This window comes from Rosa rugosa, chromosome 1 (assembly GCF_958449725.1).
Source record: "Rosa rugosa chromosome 1, drRosRugo1.1, whole genome shotgun sequence".
Taxonomy (NCBI): Eukaryota; Viridiplantae; Streptophyta; class Magnoliopsida; order Rosales; family Rosaceae; genus Rosa; species Rosa rugosa.
In genome coordinates this window covers 9,891,156-9,909,789 of record NC_084820.1, presented here as the reverse complement: position 1 = coordinate 9,909,789, position 18,634 = coordinate 9,891,156, and the positions used below count along the sequence as shown (strand labels likewise).

The following is an 18,634-nucleotide window of genomic DNA, read 5'->3' as shown; positions in this document are numbered from 1 at the left end:
ATCATACAAGAATTTCTGCTTCAGGTCGACCCTGTAAACTACATTTGCTGTTACACATACTAGCGCCCGACACCATTAACGTTCAACACTTTGGTATGAGGATGAGATATAAATGCCTAATGCGTACTCAACACTGATTTCAGACAATACAGTAAAGATAAGAGTATCATTTGGAGATTCAGAGGTGACCAAAAACATGTAGTATGCCTGTATGTATTACAAGATCTAGCGCTGAGGGGAGGTAACTCAAATCCCCCTTCTGTGTAAACTTTTTACAACTATAATGCCTATGCTAGTGTTGGGATCCCTCCTTAATTGGAGGAGATAAAGAAAGTGGAAGACAAGGCATGCAGGAGACATGCAGGAGACAAGGGAAAAGAAGAAAAGGAAAAAGCATGCAAGGGAAAAGAAGAAAAGGAAAAAGCATGCAAGGGAAAAGAAGAAAAGGAGAAAGCATGCAACCGGCTTTGAAGAGAGAGCTGGAGAGAGAGTGTGATTCCTTTTTTTCCCTTTTCTTATTAAAGGAACTGAAGAGAGAGAGAGCTGCAGAGCTTTGCTTTCTTTGTATATAATCCCCACATCGGCAACAAACAAAGGGAGAGAGGGCAGAGAGCCCAAACTCCAGAGAGAGAGATCAGTAGCAACTCCAAGGGTCTTCGAGATGTAGAAGATAGGGGGAGTGTGTTCAAGGGCGTGTATAGCTCTTGGGGTAGAGTAATCTTCTAGGATTGAGAGAGGGTGTACAAGGGGTATCCGATTGGATACAAGGCTCGGGTTGGGTATAAACACGAGTGCTCAAGTTGTGTATAAATTTGAGCGGTGTAATCTTGTACTTGTGTAATTCTCTCATTAGTGAAGATGAAAACTCTCTGAGGACGTAGGCAAGGAAATTGGCCGAACCTCGTTAAATCTTGTTGTCTTATTGGTTTGCTTATTTCTTCTTTCCATCTCTACTAGTAGTACTTGCGTGACGGGGGGGATTAATTTCCCAACAAGTGGTATCAGAGCCGATGGTTTGGCTGGGACAAGTCATGCATCCATGGTGTAGTCAGGCAAATGGTCAAGGTGGCAGCCCGAAGGTGCAATAGGTGGAGTCAGCTCGGAAAAGTTCTTAGCAAGAAAAGCGGGTCGGAGACTCAAAGAAATCCTCATCGATGGTGTATCGATAGGTGGAGTGATTCGCGAGCTAAGGGGAGCAAGGTGGACTCGGGAAAATCCTATTCAAAAGTGGAGCTGTAAGGGATCATGATATGACTCAAGGGATGATGGCTGGTGAGGTTGTTTGTCATGGCAAGTTCTAGCACCTCATCATTCAAGGTGGAGTTAGTTAAATGGTCAAGGTGTTAACTCAAAAGTGCATTAGGTGGAGCTAGCTCGAGGAAAATTCCTAGCAACGTGGAGCGGGTCAAAAACTCAAGAAAGTCCTAATCAAAGGCAGTTGATAGGTGGAGTGACTCGGAGGCTAGGTGGTGCGAGCCGGACTCAGAGAAAAAAATCCTAAGGTGGAGTTGCAAGAGACCAAGATATGACTCAAGGGAATGATGGTTGGTGAGAATGTATATCTCACTAAGGTGGTTCGTGGTGTCTGTGATCGTGCTTGTTCGTCGTTCGTGGTTTTCGTTCGCCGAAGGTTTGCATGTTGATCGTGGTTGCTCATCATGAATTCAGGTATTGCCTCATAGTTTGAGGTGGAGCAGTTTGATGGAAAGGGAAATTTTCACTCTATGGCAAAGGAGAGTGAAAGACATCCTATTCAACAAGGCCTTACTAAATCGTTGATGGGAAAGGATGTAAAGCCAGGGAAGCTGTAATCTACCATGGGATTTTAGCAGACGCAGCGGGTCTAAATCCAGAGGCAGGGGAAAGGTCAAGTAGTGCTACAATTTCAAGGAGCATGGACACATAAAGCCGGATTGTCCGAGGTCAAAACAGAAGGATGATAAGGGCTCATGTTGCTCCAAGGATGGTGTAGCAAATGTTTTTTTGTAATCTTGGAGAATTTCTCACACTCCAAAGGTTATGACACTTTTTCTCGAAGTTGAGCCAGTTACACTCCAAGGGCTGTAGGTGTCAACAGCAGGGGAGTTGTGTTTACCTGGCTGAATGGTTCTAATAATGCAGGGAGAAAAGTGTGGAAGTATGTTCCGTCTGATAAGAAAAAAAAAACTTAGACCTCGAAGGTTGAAGGGAAACGGTGTGCACAAGGATGCAGGTACCTGTGGTGGGTCTCGTTTGCGGGGATAGCCGAGACGCCAGTCAAATGTTTCCAGGTTCCAGACGATGGTGAGAAGGTAAATCCTGCTGGGGAAGGGGTGAAGTCGAGGTCCCTCTTCGGAGCCAACTAGTGATTGTTGCCTCGGTGCAGTTACACATGACATTGGCTGATTGAATCAGGGGGAGTTAGAACCACTTGCAATTGATTCAGATTATGTGTAATTGGTGAAAGAATAAGGCCAATGGATTGCTTGTGGGCATAACAAGCAGGTCTCAGAATGAGATGAACTTCAGACTGAAGTGGTAGTGTGCTTGTGGGTATAACAAGCTGTGTCTCAAATTGAGATGACTTCAAAGATTGAAGTTGTGTTGCGGAGCTCTCCATTTAAGTCGGGAGGTGGAGATTGTTGGGATCCCTCCTTAATTGGAGGAGATAAAGAAAGTGGAAGACAAGGCATGCAGGAGACATGCAGGAGACAAGGGAAAAGAAGAAAAGGAAAAAGCATGCAAGGGAAAAGAAGAAAAGGAAAAAGCATGCAAGGGAAAAGAAGAAAAGGAGAAAGCATGCAACCGGCTTTGAAGAGAGAGCTGGAGAGAGAGTGTGATTCCTTTTTTTCCCTTTTCTTATTAAAGGAACTGAAGAGAGAGAGAGCTGCAGAGCTTTGCTTTCTTTGTATATAATCCCCACATCGGCAACAAACAAAGGGAGAGAGGGCAGAGAGCCCAAACTCCAGAGAGAGAGATCAGTAGCAACTCCAAGGGTCTTCGAGATGTAGAAGATAGGGGGAGTGTGTTCAAGGGCGTGTATAGCTCTTGGGGTAGAGTAATCTTCTAGGATTGAGAGAGGGTGTACAAGGGGTATCCGATTGGATACAAGGCTCGGGTTGGGTATAAACACGAGTGCTCAAGTTGTGTATAAATTTGAGCGGTGTAATCTTGTACTTGTGTAATTCTCTCATTAGTGAAGATGAAAACTCTCTGAGGACGTAGGCAAGGAAATTGGCCGAACCTCGTTAAATCTTGTTGTCTTATTGGTTTGCTTATTTCTTCTTTCCATCTCTACTAGTAGTACTTGCGTGACGGGGGGGATTAATTTCCCAACAGCTAGATGGTAAGAGGATTTACATCAGAGCTGGGGGGAGGTATTACAAGATCTATCTGGCCATGGTGTAAACTGGGAGTGATTAGAGAGGATTTACACTCTAGAATTCTACATTCTTATGTACCCTACAGAACTCTGCAACAGACTAGAAAAGGATTGTCATATCACAGTTACGGTAAGAGGAAGAGGAGGATGGTGAATAGAAAACAAGTCTGAAGAGAAGTATGACTATAGTAAGGCAGAGAAGCAGCTGAAGTCTGGCTGGTCTTTTTTGCTGATTCTGAAATAGAATGGTTGCGTAGTCCATGAGCAAAAGCAGGAGGCACATTGTAGGACCGTGGTTTAAAAGGCAAGTAAGTATGATGGTCCTCAGTGTCATAGCCTGCATGGCAGTAAAGAAACTTGGTCAGGGAAAAAGATCATACGTAAGGCCATAGAGCATAGGTGTGTGTGCATCTAGATGAGTAACACATACAGTCAAACTTCTTCCAGCCCAAAACCTTTTTCTCTCTGTCAAATACAACATGGTAGCCTGTCATGAAGTTTTCTGTAGAGGGATCAATAGCTGAAGCATAAGCCAACATTTAACAGTAAACAAATGCAATGCAACTAGATATCTATTAAAGCAGGCTACTGTTTCAACTTTGGGACCAAAGAAAGTCACAGTAGCTGTTTTCTAATTCACTGTTAAAGCCTACGTCATCAATCATTATGGATTACCAGCAGCAAAAGAAGTTAATAAACTGAGTTATTGTTGGCTTTAATTGAAGTAAATCAAATCCTAAGTTCCTAGGCATGTATTCCATTTGCTTATTTTAAGTTTATAAATTAGAGCATGCGAAAACTGCTATGAAGAAGACTTACGTCCAATTATATTTAGTTCCAAACTCTTGACAACAGCCAGGCAATAGACCAGCTCGCTCTGCAAATCATCAGCAATGAAGATACTTAGTTATCACTATTCCTGACTAAAAAAAAACAAATAAAGTATAACAAAACATTACCTGAGTGGAGATAACAATGATTGGATTGTATACTTCAAACTGGCTTCCACCTTTCATGGTTAAACTGACACCAGATATCCAACTAGCATTTGCATCTGGACTGCAAATGGAAAGAAGAGGAATTATTAAAAATAAAATACAAGTAATCAGATTGGGAGTTAGAATAAAAAGAAAGCACAGACAAAAGACCTAAATGAGACCTCATATCATAACAATATTCAAATGGAATCCTTGAGTCAGGTGGACGACGCTTATCTCGAGCTTGTGAATTGAACTGCAATAGTCATAAAGCATTAGTTATGAGTTATATATGGGTATTGATATATGTATGTAACCTCTGTGAGTGTGCGTAGAGAAGGGCAGCTTACACTCTCTGAAATCCTTGTATAAGTTGGGTCATCCAAATATGTGAAAGAAGTCCCAGAATCAAAAAGAGCAGTGAAATCAATGTCCATAATATCTGTCCCCACTCTAATTTGAGTTACACTGATGTTGTAGGTTGGACTACATGCATCACAAATAATGGGAGATAAAAACAATGTCAAGACATCCTTTTAAATAACAATCGTATCTGATCTCACGAATAACTAGCATCAAGTAACTGAGATTCCCACTTACTGTGAAGGGTTATAATTAAATGGGGTCTCTTCCTGGTCAGGACTCCCCTTGTCACCAAAATTGATTCTCCCAACTCCATCATGTCCAAAACACATGGAAAAGGAATCTGCGGTAAAGCCTTCCCGGGATAAAATGCTAGGAACAGATATCTTCTCCATACCAAGACCAAACAAACCATTAGGAGCAGCAATATCCAGGAATGAACCACTTTGCACCTGGCCACAACTTCAAAATTCACAATGCCCTTTCAGCTGAATACATGATTTTAATCCAAAACGAATAAAAAGATTCCAAAAGCTTATAATACCACAGAACTTACCCAAAGGTAATGTATGCCTCAACATATTCATGATGACTATCTTCTGTTGTTAAGTGCAGAACATCCTCTACCAATATCCCAGACGTAGAAGTTTGATCAGAGACATAAGAGACCCTATAAGGGCAAGTGTTGAATGCTCCCAGACATTTATTACGCTGCATACACAACCTGTTGTTGCAACGGACTTTCTTGCTAGTCGATGACCCTTTCGGGTCATATTTGCTGACCTCAAAATTCTGCCACAGCAAAATGCACCAATTAGTCAAGTACTACATGCAAAAGCCAGAAACAATAGACGCTGAACGCATTAAAACACCAATGCCACCATTCTTGTCCTCAAATCTAACAGTATAACAAGATATCGAGTGTCAACCCTTAAGATACAGAAACAAATGCATAGCTTCCTGTTCCTAAGTTCATGATCAGCTTCAAATAAAGGTCAGATTTTCTTGTCAACCCTTAACAAGAATCCGCACAATCAAACAGAAAAGACCCCAAAATACTAATGACATTCTCATCAACACTACTTGAAACCCAACAATTCCGCTACCCAATTAGCAATAGACACAAGTTTTCTCCACACTAACAGAATTGAAGAAAGAAAAAAAGAACCCAACTTAAACTTACAGGAGTATAAGCTGTTCCTTCACAAGGCACCCAAAACAGGTCACTCCCGGTATCCAGCGCCACCATAAACTTCATTCCCGGCGTCCCCAGTTGCACCGTCGTATAATGCAAACTACCAAAAACAAAAAATAAAATAAAATCCCTAATTTTCAAGAATCCCAAAACTTAAAAATCGAAACTTTAAGAAAGTAAAACTAAAAATGGAAACTTTGAGAGAAGGAAGCGTACTATCCCAAAGAGGTGATCTGAAAAGTGGAGTTGCCGTCGGAGAAAGCGAGGGTGTCGGAGGACTCGACGAGCTTGCGGCCGCGGAGGAGGCGGTCGCGGTTGGCGAGTTCGGCGTAGTACTCGAAGCTGCCCTTCTCGGGGAGGTTGGTGGCGGCAACCGGAGAGAGCTTTCCGGCGGCCTCCGACCACTGCTTGACGGGGTCGGAGAAGCGGTGGTGCATCTCGAAGCTGAAGACGCGGCCGTCGCAGCTTGGAAGAAGAAGAAGAAGAAGAAGGGTCAAGAAGATTGATGGGAAAACGAGGGAGATGGAGGCGAGCTTACGAAGAGTAAGCATTGGTGAGTTGGGTTTCTCTTCCTTGTTGAAAAGATTGAATCTTTTTTGTGTAGAGAAAAAGAACGAGATTGAATCTTTTTTGGGTTCAAATCTGAGAAGTGGGAGAGATATGCAGTTTTTGGGGGTGGGGAGATCATTACTTGACAGTTGGTGAGTGTGTGTGGGAGTTGGTGTGGGTCCTACAGGATTCAGTGACAGTTAAAAGAAGTCGAGACTCGGAAGTGTGTGTGAAACGGCGGTGCTTTTGGCGCGCTTTGTTCTTTTATCATGATCCCGGTTAGGTTGAGTGAACTTCTGCATTTAGCTCTAAAAGAACTTTGACTTAACTGACTAACTGTTATTTTGTTTTCAGTTTTAAACACACGTTACTGTCCATTCCTTTTCATTTAAGCTGTTTATAAGCTTTTCCAAACGTAGTCTTAGACTTCTGTAACAAGGAGAATGATGTAAGTGGTATTCTTTTTATGTTTTCGCTTATTTTATTTACTAAAGAAAATAAATAAATAAGAGATTCGACATGAGCAATGCGTTCAATCTATTTACTTTATCTTATAATAAGTTATACACCAGTACCATACAAAATTTGATAATCGGAAAATCTTACCATGAGTATTGGTGGAGTTTTTCGTGTATTGGAGTTTGTTCTTAAGGGTGTTAATAGAGTTTATTCTTATCATTACGACGACTTGACCAGAACTCCATAAGCGTTTTTGGGCCTGTTTGGTATTACTTCTTGGAGAACAAAAGGCAATGAAAATGGACAAACTTCTGCAGTAGCAACAAGGGTCGTTTTTCCAGTTCTCTACTCGATTAAAACATGAGGTAGAGGTACTGGTGGACGCATCAGGCTTTCTGGGCAAATGATTAGAATGAGAGCTGTGGAAGACATGCATAACTGATTACTTGGTTTACTAGTTATTGAACGAAGAAAAAGTTTTCCTATGCTCATCAGACGGAACTAGTTAAATATGTTTTTCTGTGCTTATTAAGTGTTGGAAATTTTGTTACTTTTTCTTTGATCAGGGTTAGAAGTTGCCTTAGTAGAAAAACTGAGAGCAGATTATCACAATCTTGTATACACAAAGATAAATCCGAGGTAATTAATTCATCTCATAATATATACAACTTGATACCCAAAAATTACACTTACAATACAAGCTTATACAAATTACTACTACAAAAAAAAAAAATCATGAACCCTGAAAAGTATTTTCAGGATACAATCTCCCAAGGAGTTGGGATTGAACACCATTTCTGAGGCTAAGCTTATACTGGAGAAGCAGATGTGAATCCAAATTTATCCGAAAGCTTTGTTCTGGTAAATGGTGAAAGAAGCTCCATTTGGTGAATGAACTGCACATCATGAACCAAAGGGTTGGGTGTTCTTCCTGGTGGAGAGCCTGAGTAACATGTTGGTGAACACTTGGTGCATAAAGGTTCTCTTCCATCAAATATTAGATCCTGTATGATTAATCCACAGGATTACTTTAATCTGTCATTTTATGTTGTCACTGAAATTCAGTAAGGATGAATATGCTGACCTTTTCACTGATCATGTTCAGAATTCCACTTCTTTCATCTGAGTTTTGTTGGCTGGTCACCAAAAATGAAACAAACATCATCAGGGGGATAAAGTTTCTACAGTTTTTCTACGAAAATGAAATCCGAGTATTGTTTAAGCCCTTGTAGTTAGCCTAAATGATGAAAGGTGGTAGAGTTCGATCCCTTTCAATGTAACCGTAAAAATCCAATTTCAATTGTTCATAAAACATAACATGGGAAGTGGAAAAAGTAAGGTAAATGTTACATGTAAAAGAATGAGAAAAGATGAAATTAAACCTGTGCTTGTTACATCTTAAAGGCTTGAGGAATTCAGGTATGGCAGAGCCAACTCTGCGAGGCTTAGGGCAAAGAGGCTGGTTGTAAATGGTTGCAGAGCCAGCAAGCTTGTTTGCCTCAGCAGGACCTGAATCAAGAAGAAGGCTTTTGACTCCTAAATGAGGCATACTTTCTTTCCTTGGTGTGTTCTGCCTTCCCTTCATAACCAAAATTACACAGCTGAAGATTGAAGAAGAGGAAGAAGAAGAAGCAGAAAACCAAAGTCACAAGTATACAAGAAAAGAAAGGATTAACTTGTGACTGACAATTCAACTGTTGCTATTTATTTACCCTCATTGAAATGGTAATTAAGATATTCAACCTGTGTATTTATTTAAATAGTAACCACACATTTAAGAGAGGGAAGTGGGAAATTTTAGTAATAAGTGGAGGCCACAGCCACATTTGATTGAAGAGACCCTGTTCAACTGTGCAAGTATAGTAGAGACCCTCTTTGAAGGAAATGAGTAATTTGCTTGGCCAGGAGCGGAGTTAGGAGGATGAATCTTGGCTTTTATCTCCTAATATTTCTCAATTTACATCTTTGCTTACCATTTATTTGGTCCAAAGTAAAACTTGCATTATCCGAATTATTGAATCATTCTTTATCCCCATTTTTGTGATCATGAAAAACTTACATGTTTTTCACATTCTCACACAAAATTTATGAACCTTCTTCTCTCTTGCAGGAGACTAAATTCACTCGGTTAGTTCAGTTTGTTTCTTCTATTTCGTTGATGAAATGGTCTTCGTATCCTATGACGAGTTATTATCCCTCCATCAAACTCAACTAATAGATTAAAGGCTCTACTCAAGTCAAGCAAACCGGAATCCTGCATTTCCAATTTATGGTAGATTCTTAACTATGATTTAAGAAACTTTACAACCAGTGACCAAGATTCGAAACATTTGAAAACACGAAGAAAGCTTTGCGCATAACCAAAACGAAAATTTTCACTATTGTTGCACAAATCTAAACGTACTGCCCATTATTCTGGCACTAAAAAACGGACAAACAAACTGAATGCACCATTGATTTTGGTTCCGTTTAGTCTCAAGTTATGCCTCCCTGAACACCAACGAAAAAAACCAAAGAACTGAGCGTGTGAGGTAAGGCAAGATATTTGATCCGATCTAGGTCAAATCCAGGCAGACATGGCCAAATCTGACAGTTAACAGACGCCGACGGTGCCTGTTCCTGAAATGCTGAAACTGAGTAAATAAAATAAATGATCTCCGTAGTAATCACCTTGGCCAATTTCTTGCAATCTAATCTCATGAACACGTAAGATAATCACAAAATGAACATCAGAGAGATTAGAGCACCTCCTCTCTCTTTTCCTTTTTCTTTTTTTTCCCTTTTTCTTTTCTTCATAATAACAGCAATATGCACAATAATTACAAAGGCAAGGTACAAGTTGAACTATTAGTGAATAAAGAAGTTGTACTGAAATTCTATGTGTAATACGTATCCCAATCAAACTTAGGCTGTGAAAAGACCTCATAATCAATGGGTCCATCCACAAAACTGTCTACAGTTTGTATGCCTTCCAAAACAGCAGGATGAAATCTATCATTGTGAGAAGGCGACAGTTTGTACATTACTAACACCCCAAGTGTGAATATTGCTTGCAGCTTTGTTGAGTCTCCATGAACCGAAAAGAACAAGAGCATTGCAAGCAGGTACAAATCAACACAGAAACGCATGATGCTCAAGACTGTATCCATCAACTTCCCATCATTTCCAGCAGGAAAGCCGCGGACCCGATAGACAAACAGAAAGTTGTACTTATCAACCACGTACCTGTACCCGAAATATATTGCACCAACCGGAACCACAAGTGGAGCAAATGAAGAATAGATAAATGTGAGGGCAAATATTGTCAAATTGAATGCATAATATTGCGCAAAATCGAATGTCTGCTTGGGGGCTGTAGAGGTTCTGTTGATGGGGTATTCAGAAAGATCATGTCCCGGCATATCCATTCCATTCAGCCTAGGAGAATCATAATATGTGTTCTCCACAATCAAGGGTCTTTGTAGAGTATCAGGCTCCTGAGTTTCTAATGGATACTCTTCACTTTGTTCTGGGACCAGTTGCAGCATGTCATTCTTCCGGAACTTCTGAATCTTCCTTTTTATCCAAGGGATCGGAGCCAATAGATCAAATGATATCCCCAAAAACGTACTTGTAATCAAAAATGCCAGAGAGGAAAGGCAGGATCTTGACAAAAATGATGCACTCATGTACTGCTCAATCCTCTTGCAATCTTCTCCATCCAAATAGCACCTTCCCATTTTTAGCAGGGCACTCTCTAAAGATGATTCAACCAGACCCTTAAGAAGAATAAGATTTACCAGGAAGAAACAAACCATCTTAAGAAGTGCGGCTCTCTGCTCTCCTGAAACTGTAAGATGTCGTTCAAACTTGGAGAGATAGGAAAGTGCTGATGGAATTACGATATACATGCTTATAAAAATAATGACATTGGGCATAAACTGAAAGATGAGGCTCCCTAGCCAGCTTGAGCTCTGAAACCAAGCTAACCACAAATCAGCATTGTCCATAGCTTCTGCATTTATGATCCGTCCAGCACTTTTCACAGCACTGATAATTGCAAGAGGAGAGCTAAAAAATAGAAGAATCAACAGTAAGCATGTATTCACAAGAACTCTCCGCAACTTCAGTGAGACCTTGGACGATCCCAAATGATTCCAATAAATGTCTGTTGCCAATGGTGCCTGCTCAACTTTCCAGTGATTTCTCTGTAAACGCAACTCCATGAGAGAAAAGAACTTCCCTATCCGCCTCTTCTTCTCATGTCGAAAGTCCTGAACCGCTTTATTAGCAGTGTACACATCCTTAAACATCACAAACGCAACTCCAGCACCCACTGCACGGCCTTCTTTATAAGCAGCCAGTTCAGTCTCCAATTCAGCTCTCAATTCCTGCAACTCTCCTAACCTCCTATCATCCGTGTAACCCAAGCTAGCCACAGCATGATGCCCTAAATCCTTCACCTTCCTCCATAGATTAAAAGCCCAGCCCCATGCTCCCTCTGACAAAGCCGGTCCATATCCATTTTCTATACTCTCTTCAGGCAAGAGCCGGGAGTCAATTTTCGCAACCAACCAAGCAATTTCATGCCTAACCTTAACCAACTCCGACGCTAATTCTTCCAATGCACACAAATCCATTGGCAAAACAACCTTATAAACCTTACCAGGATACTTATGCTGAAAATACTCATGCAACACAGTCCCATCACTCCCTATAGTTTTCGGTATCCCCTGCACCATTATAGTAAAAAGAGCTGTGGAATCCGAACCTGGGTCACTCATATTCCCATTCCCATCCCTAATCCTAGTGATCTTCAACCTTGACTCTATAGCAGAAATACCAAAATGCACGAAAACAACAACCACAACCAGAAAAACAAAATGCACCCAAAGTAAAGCTGAACCTTTCTCGATATGGTTTATCGTCGTCTGCGAGAATTGATCGCCGAGCACGGCCGTCCCGGCGTAGAGATTCAACGGAAGCATGACCAGCACGGCGAGGACGGCGAGGGAGAGCAGCAGGCCGCAGCTGCCGCCTTCGATTAGGAGAAATTGGGCGGCGTCGGCGCCACAGTGGCGGGCGATTTCGCGGCCAGTGGCGTGCCAGACGGCGAGGAGCTTGGCGGCGAGGGCGGAGGGTCCCGGCATGCGGCGGTGGTCGGAGCGGAGCTTGACGAAGAGGAAGATGAAGAGGCAGAAGAAGGAGCCGATGGCGGAGATGTTGAGGAGGTACTGGATGTTGCCGTACCAGGCGGCGTAGTCGCCATCGCCGGGGGACGGCGGAGGAGAGAGAGTGTCGTTCATGGAGGAGCTAGGGTTTGGAAGTAATTAGGGTTGAGGAATTAGGGCTGGAACAACCAGAATTTGGGATTTTTTTTTGGTGGGGATTGGAAGTAATTGAAGCTCAATTGAATTGGGTCTTTCTTCATGTGGGGAATCGAACTCGATTTAGGGGCGAATTCGTGGAGGGTTTGGGTTGAGGGTTTTGAGAATTTGGGGGTGCAGGTGGTGAGGAAGACGAAGAAATTAAAGGACAAAAAAAACAGAAAATTGGGAAAGAAAAAATGCTGAATTTGGGAGTGGAGAGTCCAAAGTCCGCAAAGAATAAAATTGGCCCAAATCTAGAGAGAGTTCGAAATAAATAGTCAGTATTGCTTAGTTTATTTTTCGGTATTTCCTTTTTCAATATTTTCGTACCTAGTTAAATGTATAAAATGTATAGTTAAAGATATAAAATGTAATATTGCTTTATCACTTATCAAAACGAGCTCTTCTCAATTTTTGGGGCTCTCTCCAAAACCCTAGGTCGGCGGCAGGTTTTCGCACTGAGAGATCGCCCTTGTTCTGAGGCAGCCCAAGCATAGGCCTCGCCTACGCCGCTCGGTCTGCTGCCGGACGGGGATTGACGCTAACATTCCGGGAATCTGAAGGAGTGTTGCTCAGAGTTCTTGCAGGCTGGTTTTTGGCTTCAGATTTCGAGTGGAAATCTCTGGGATGCGGTGCCATGCGGTGCATGATCGAAGGACCTCGTTTGATGCTCCTGGGTAGACGTGACTAGGATCGGCAGGGCAGGTTAGCGGCGATGCGGGTCATGGCAGCTTGGTTTGTGGGTTTTGGTCATGGAGTTTCATTCGTGGCGGCGAGGATCATAGAGGAGCAATCGTGGCAGCGTGGCTCGGCGGAACTGCACTGGAACTGCAGTGTTGGTTCAGCGTTTGCTAGAGATAGAGGCTGGGTCTGGGACAAGCCAAACCTAATGAGCTTGGGCGGGCCTTCTCTTGCAGTTGCTCTAGACTGGTTATTTTTGGGCTAGGGTTTTTTGCCCTAGGCCCAATTCTATGTTTTTTTAGTTTTGTCTAAATTACAATAATTCCTTGTATTAGGAAGCTAAGCAATTGTGCTTTTTTTAAGTACCTCTAGTGCCTCTAGAGTAGTACTAAAGGAGGATCTCCGCTACCTTTACATATTTGAATGTATAATGAGTATGTCTATTTCTATGTACCACTATGGATACTACCACTGTCTTCTTGTCTGTCTATGTCCTTAAATGGCAGCAGAAGGGTATGTAACGGCCAATTCTAGCTTGAGTTGAATGATATTATCGCCCCTCGGGCTAATTCAAAAAAAAAAAATATATATATATATATATATATATATATATATATATATATATATATATATATATATATATATATATATAAAATGTATTTCCTTTTTCAATATTTTTGCTATATATATATATATATATATATATATATATATAGTCTGGCTACGGTGCGAACGGTACGGATTTCTCGTTTTCTCCCACAATCCGATCACATTTTCACATCTTAACCGTTCAGTTTTTAGGTCCTAATGTATAGATCACCTCTGCAAAATTTCAGCCAATTTGGTGATAGTTAAGGCATCCAAAACTATATATATATATATATATAGTCTGGCTACGGTGCGGACGGTACGGATTTCTCGTTTTCTCCCACAATCCGATCACATTTTCATATTTTTGAACTGTTAAACTGTTAAAGTTAAAGTTAAAATATTTTTATTTTTGAGATGTTTTTCTTTAAGGAATACCAAATTGGGAGAAAATTTGCTGTGCTTTCATTGATAATAGGGGCCTCTTTATATAGAGGATTACAAGCATAGAAGTAGACTTGTACATGGAAACATAATCGTATAATGATTGGATATCTACGAATATCTCTAACATAAACCCTATTACAACTTGCACAAGTAACCTAGAGTTTGGGCCAGACACATATTCTGGATTTATTTGAACACTCCCCCTTGTGTCGCCCAAACGTGGTGCTCCTCTCGTTGCCTCATTAAAAACCTAGCCGAGTAACAAAAACCTTGTGGGACAAAAATAACCTCGGTCGAAGGGGAAAAAGAGCACAACACTCCATTCACGTTTCGAGATCAACATGTGGACATCTCCCCCTGATGTTTGTGTCACCCCCTGATGACTATGATCATGGGAATTCAGATAACTTCGGCAAGCCAATGCTTGCAACATGTTTCTCGAACGTGGATTTGGGTAATGACTTAGTAAACAAGTCTACCACATTGTCCTCAGATCGAACCTGGTTCACTTTAATCTTGAGGAGCTTCTGTTGCTGCTGATTGTAGAAGAACTTGGGTGATATATGCTTGGTGTTGTCGCCTTTGATGTAGACTTGCTTCATTTGTTCAATGCAAGCAGCATTATCCTCATAAATGCTGGTAGGCTCATCTGTGGTAGACTTCAAACCACAATTGCTTCGAACATGCGTAATTATGGATCTAAGCCATATACATTCACGAACCGCTTAGTGAAGAGCAATAATCTATGCACGGTTCGAAGAAGTAGCGACTAGGGTCTGTTTAGTAGACCTCCAAGATATCGCGGCCTTACCAATGGTGAACACATAACCATTTTGGGAACGATCTTTGTGTGGGTCAGAGAGATACCCTGTATCAGCAAAACCTTCCAAAACACTTATGTCATTTTGGGATGGGGAGAGAGAACGCAGACCATTGTTGGGGGCGTTCTTGACATATGATGGGTCCAAATCCATTGTCTATCTGTAGGGATAGAACAAACCCATATCAATTGTACCACTTAGGTATCGAAAGATATCTTTAACACTAGTCCAATAGTGTTGTGTTGGCGCAGAGCTATGTCTAGCTAACAAGTTCACGGCAAATGAGATGTCCAGTCTTGTGCATTGAGATAAGTACAATAATGCGCCTATTACACTTAGGTAGGACACTTCTGCCTCTAGCACATCTTCATCGTCATCTTTTGGACAGAATGGATCCTTCTTTGGATCAAGACTACGGACAACCATTGGGGTGCTTGAAGGCATAACTTTGTCAGTATTGAAACGCCTAAGCATCTTTTGGGTATAAGCTGATTGATGAATCAGGATACCATCTTTACTGTGCTCAAGTTCCAAACCAAAGCAAAACTGTGTTCTCCCAAGATCTTTCATCTCAAACTCGGATTTTAAGTGTTCAGCGGTTTCTCTTAACTCTTTAAGGGTGCCAATTATGTTCATGTCATCAACATAAACCGCTACTATTGCAAATCTGAAATTTGTTCTTTTTATGAACACACATGGGCATAGTTCATTGTTAACATATCCCTTCCCAATAAAGTAGTCACTAATACAATTACCACATCCGTCTGGATTGCTTCAATCCATATAGTGAGCGTTTCAATCTTATTGCAAATGCACTACGTGGTTTAGAGCCACTTGACTTGGGTAACTAAAGTCTATTTGGGACCTTCATATATATCTCTGTATCTAGATCCCCATATAGATACGCAGTAACCACATCCATGAGCTGCATGTTCAATTTTTCAGAAACTACCAAACTAACAAGGTAGCGGAACGTAATGACGTCCATTACGGGAGAATAGGTCTCCTCGTAGTCGATTCCAGGGCATTGTAAGAAGCCTTGTGCTACAATGCGAGCTTTGTACCTTACAATCTCGTTTCTCTCATTACGCTTTCTAAAGAATACCCATTTATGACCAACTGGTTTGGTGTTGGGCGGTATAGGCACAACTTGCCCGAGTACCTTTCTCTTCGCTAGAGAATCAAGTTCTCCCTGGATCGCTTCTTTCCATTTTGGCCAATCAGCTCTACATTGGCATTCATTAATGGAGCATGGTTCAATGTCATCGGTCTCAATAATCTCACGCGCTACAGAATACGTGAATACATCATCAATGATGATGGAGCTTCTTTCCTACGTCACATGTACACTAGTGTAATTTGCAGAGATCTCTACGTTCTCAGGGAAAGGTTCTGACATTGAGGCGTCCCCCAAAGATGTCTCTTGAACATAACCATAATCTGGAACATTCTCATCAGACAGATTTTGAGTATCGATGATCAAAGGATTTGTTTCTGCCTCATTCTCTCTCTTTCTAAGGTGAGTATCCTTCGAACCAACTGGTCTACCGCGCTTCCTCGCGAGACCTGCGGCCATAGACGCCACATCACTGCCAATATGGGCAGTGGATATTGGCAGTGGCGCCATCTCCTAGTACCTCAGGAGCGGCGCTATGTCCAGTATTTGGGACGTCAATCCTTACAGGCACATTTGCAGCAGGTATATGTGATCTCGTCACTTTAGCAGTATCACAAAACATATCAGGCAGAGTATCTGCTACGTTCTGAAGCTCGATGATTCATTGCACTTCAACTTCGGACTGTGCAGTACAGGGATCGAGATGAGACATAGTGGGGACAGATCATGACAATTCATGTTGTTCCTGTTGAACTTGTGTGTTCTTATCTCCCCCTAACGATGGGAAGACTATCTCATCAAAATGACAATCCGCAAATCTAGCGGTAAAGAGATCGCCTTTCAAGGGTTCCAGGTAGTGGACGATAGTTGGAGCTGCATATCCAACATATATGCACATTCGTCTTTGTAGACTCATCTTAGTACGTTGTGGCGGAGTAATAGGCACATAAATGGCACAACCAAAAATACGTAAGTGCGAGATATCAGGCTCGTACCCAGTCACTAGCTGTAACGCAAAAATAAGGTTGGGTGGCAGTGGGTCGTAGACGAATTAGTGTCCCTGCATGCAGTATTGCATATCCCCAAGAGGAAATAGGGAGATTGGTGCGCATAACCAATGTCTGAGCTATCATTTGTAATGGCGGCTTCCGCGAGACCATTTTGGGAATGCACATGTGGAATTAGATGCTCAACATCAATCCCCAGTGACATGCAATAGTCATCAAACGTTTTCGATGTAAACTCCCCAGCATTATCAAGTCGAATTGACTTAATTGAGTGGTTCGGGCAGTGAGCCCGTAGACAGATAATCTAGGATAAGAGTTTAGCATAAGCAGCATTTTGAATGGACAACATCTGCGTATGGAATCCGTTAGCTCTGATATCTTTAAAGCTTCCCTAAACCCACATGGAATCCGTTAGCTCTGATATCTTTAAAGCTTAATAAGGTTCGATTTGCCTTAGGATCATAGAGAACTTCTGCGACATTAATGAATGTGCCATTTGGCAAGAGGAATTGGGTCATTCCATGTCCTTGAACTAAACTTGATGGCCCAGCCATCGTAGTCACAGAGGAATATGTAGGCAACATCTCCAAGAATAATTGCCTATGGCGGAGAATGGTGTGTGTAGTCGTACTAACCGCAAGACATTGCAGTTCTCTAGAATCCATTCCTAAAAGAAAACGCCTGTAATTAAAAAGAAGTCATAATAAAAAGAACTCAACTTTTATTAATAAGCCAAACGGAAGTACATCATTGTCTCTTTAATCAAAGAAAATCTAATCCAATGAACTAGCTAATGCAAAACAATGGTAGTCGTCTAACTTCTTTCGGTAACTCCAAAGCAAATGTGACTAAGTGAGTAGAGAGATATCGGTGGAGCAAGGCTCGCTTAAGTACTACTTATCTCAAAACATTCCTAGACATCACACTTACTTTGGATGAGCCTAGTTTGAAGAAAGACTAAAACCATTGGCATTTATTACAAAAATAATATGGCAATTGCCTACATCTCTTGAAAAATAAAAAGACTTAATCAATCACCAGTCTCTTGGCCTTTGAAGTCTTCAACCCTTAGAGCGAGATCGTCATCTTGACCTTCGTCCTCAATGTAATTTACTTCCCTTGCTTCACGAGTCTTGTACGCGTTTGCAACATTCTAGGGTGCTTTACATGCTTTGGCCCAATGTCCGGACGCTCTACACCGAAGACAAGCATCTTTATGGTCAGGCTCCCTTGATCGAGGAGCTTTAGGGGCGCGTTAGGGACGACTATTAACCTTGGTGGCATTACCATCATAGCCGGAGGCTCTGCCACCCTCTTTCGTCACACGTTGACCTCCACGGTTTCGTGCACGCCTATCTTGGCGGTTTCCTTCCTCTTTGGGGTGAGTATATGGACCGGAACGTCCAGAATTATCCATTTTCCTAGGGTTTCGCTCCTTACGCCCTTCCTTAGGAGCGCGACTATAGTTAGACTCCGGAATAGACTTGGTTCCCACGGGTCTAGAGTTATAGTTCTTCACAAGTATGTTGTCGTGCTTTTCAGCTACGTTCATGGCTCTAATAAGCTCATGAAACCTTGTGATGCGTCCGGCATTAACATCAATCTGATAATTCTTTGCAATCATCAATGCAGAGATGGGGAAGGTAGAGAGAGTTTTCTCGATCAACATCGTATCAGTGATGTTCTTTCCACATAATTCCATCAAAGACTTGATACGAAGG

General features: G+C 41.7%; 3 protein-coding genes across 5 annotated transcripts; all 3 read right to left on the bottom strand.

Moving 5' to 3' along the window:
- Positions 1-3,323: 3,323 nt before the first annotated feature.
- Positions 3,324-6,698, bottom strand: LOC133715999 (aspartyl protease family protein 1). 3 transcript variants are annotated; one of them, XM_062142737.1, is made up of 10 exons: positions 6,113-6,698; positions 5,885-5,996; positions 5,258-5,493; positions 4,939-5,163; positions 4,689-4,824; positions 4,521-4,594; positions 4,321-4,420; positions 4,181-4,238; positions 3,792-3,826; positions 3,324-3,698 (listed from the first exon to the last, which is right to left on the bottom strand). In XM_062142737.1, the coding sequence occupies exons 1-10, from the start codon at positions 6,445-6,447 to the stop codon at positions 3,462-3,464; spliced, it is 1,548 nt and encodes a 515-aa protein (XP_061998721.1). In that variant the 5' UTR covers positions 6,448-6,698; the 3' UTR covers positions 3,324-3,461. The 3 variants fall into 3 exon arrangements, with proteins under 3 accessions (XP_061998721.1, XP_061998726.1, XP_061998713.1); XM_062142742.1 differs by having other exon boundaries at positions 3,340-3,698; positions 3,792-3,848; XM_062142729.1 differs by having other exon boundaries at positions 3,340-3,698; positions 3,792-3,863; positions 6,113-6,696.
- Positions 6,699-7,535: 837 nt separating this feature from the next.
- LOC133734762 (uncharacterized) lies at positions 7,536-8,656 on the bottom strand. Its single transcript, XM_062162374.1, has 3 exons — positions 8,287-8,656; positions 7,989-8,040; positions 7,536-7,908 (listed from the first exon to the last, which is right to left on the bottom strand). The coding sequence occupies exons 1-3, from the start codon at positions 8,487-8,489 to the stop codon at positions 7,714-7,716; spliced, it is 450 nt and encodes a 149-aa protein (XP_062018358.1). The 5' UTR covers positions 8,490-8,656; the 3' UTR covers positions 7,536-7,713.
- Positions 8,657-9,616: 960 nt separating this feature from the next.
- On the bottom strand, positions 9,617-12,494 carry LOC133715991 (CSC1-like protein At4g35870). Its single transcript, XM_062142720.1, has one exon. The coding sequence runs from the start codon at positions 12,187-12,189 to the stop codon at positions 9,781-9,783; it is 2,409 nt and encodes an 802-aa protein (XP_061998704.1). The 5' UTR covers positions 12,190-12,494; the 3' UTR covers positions 9,617-9,780.
- Positions 12,495-18,634: the final 6,140 nt, after the last annotated feature.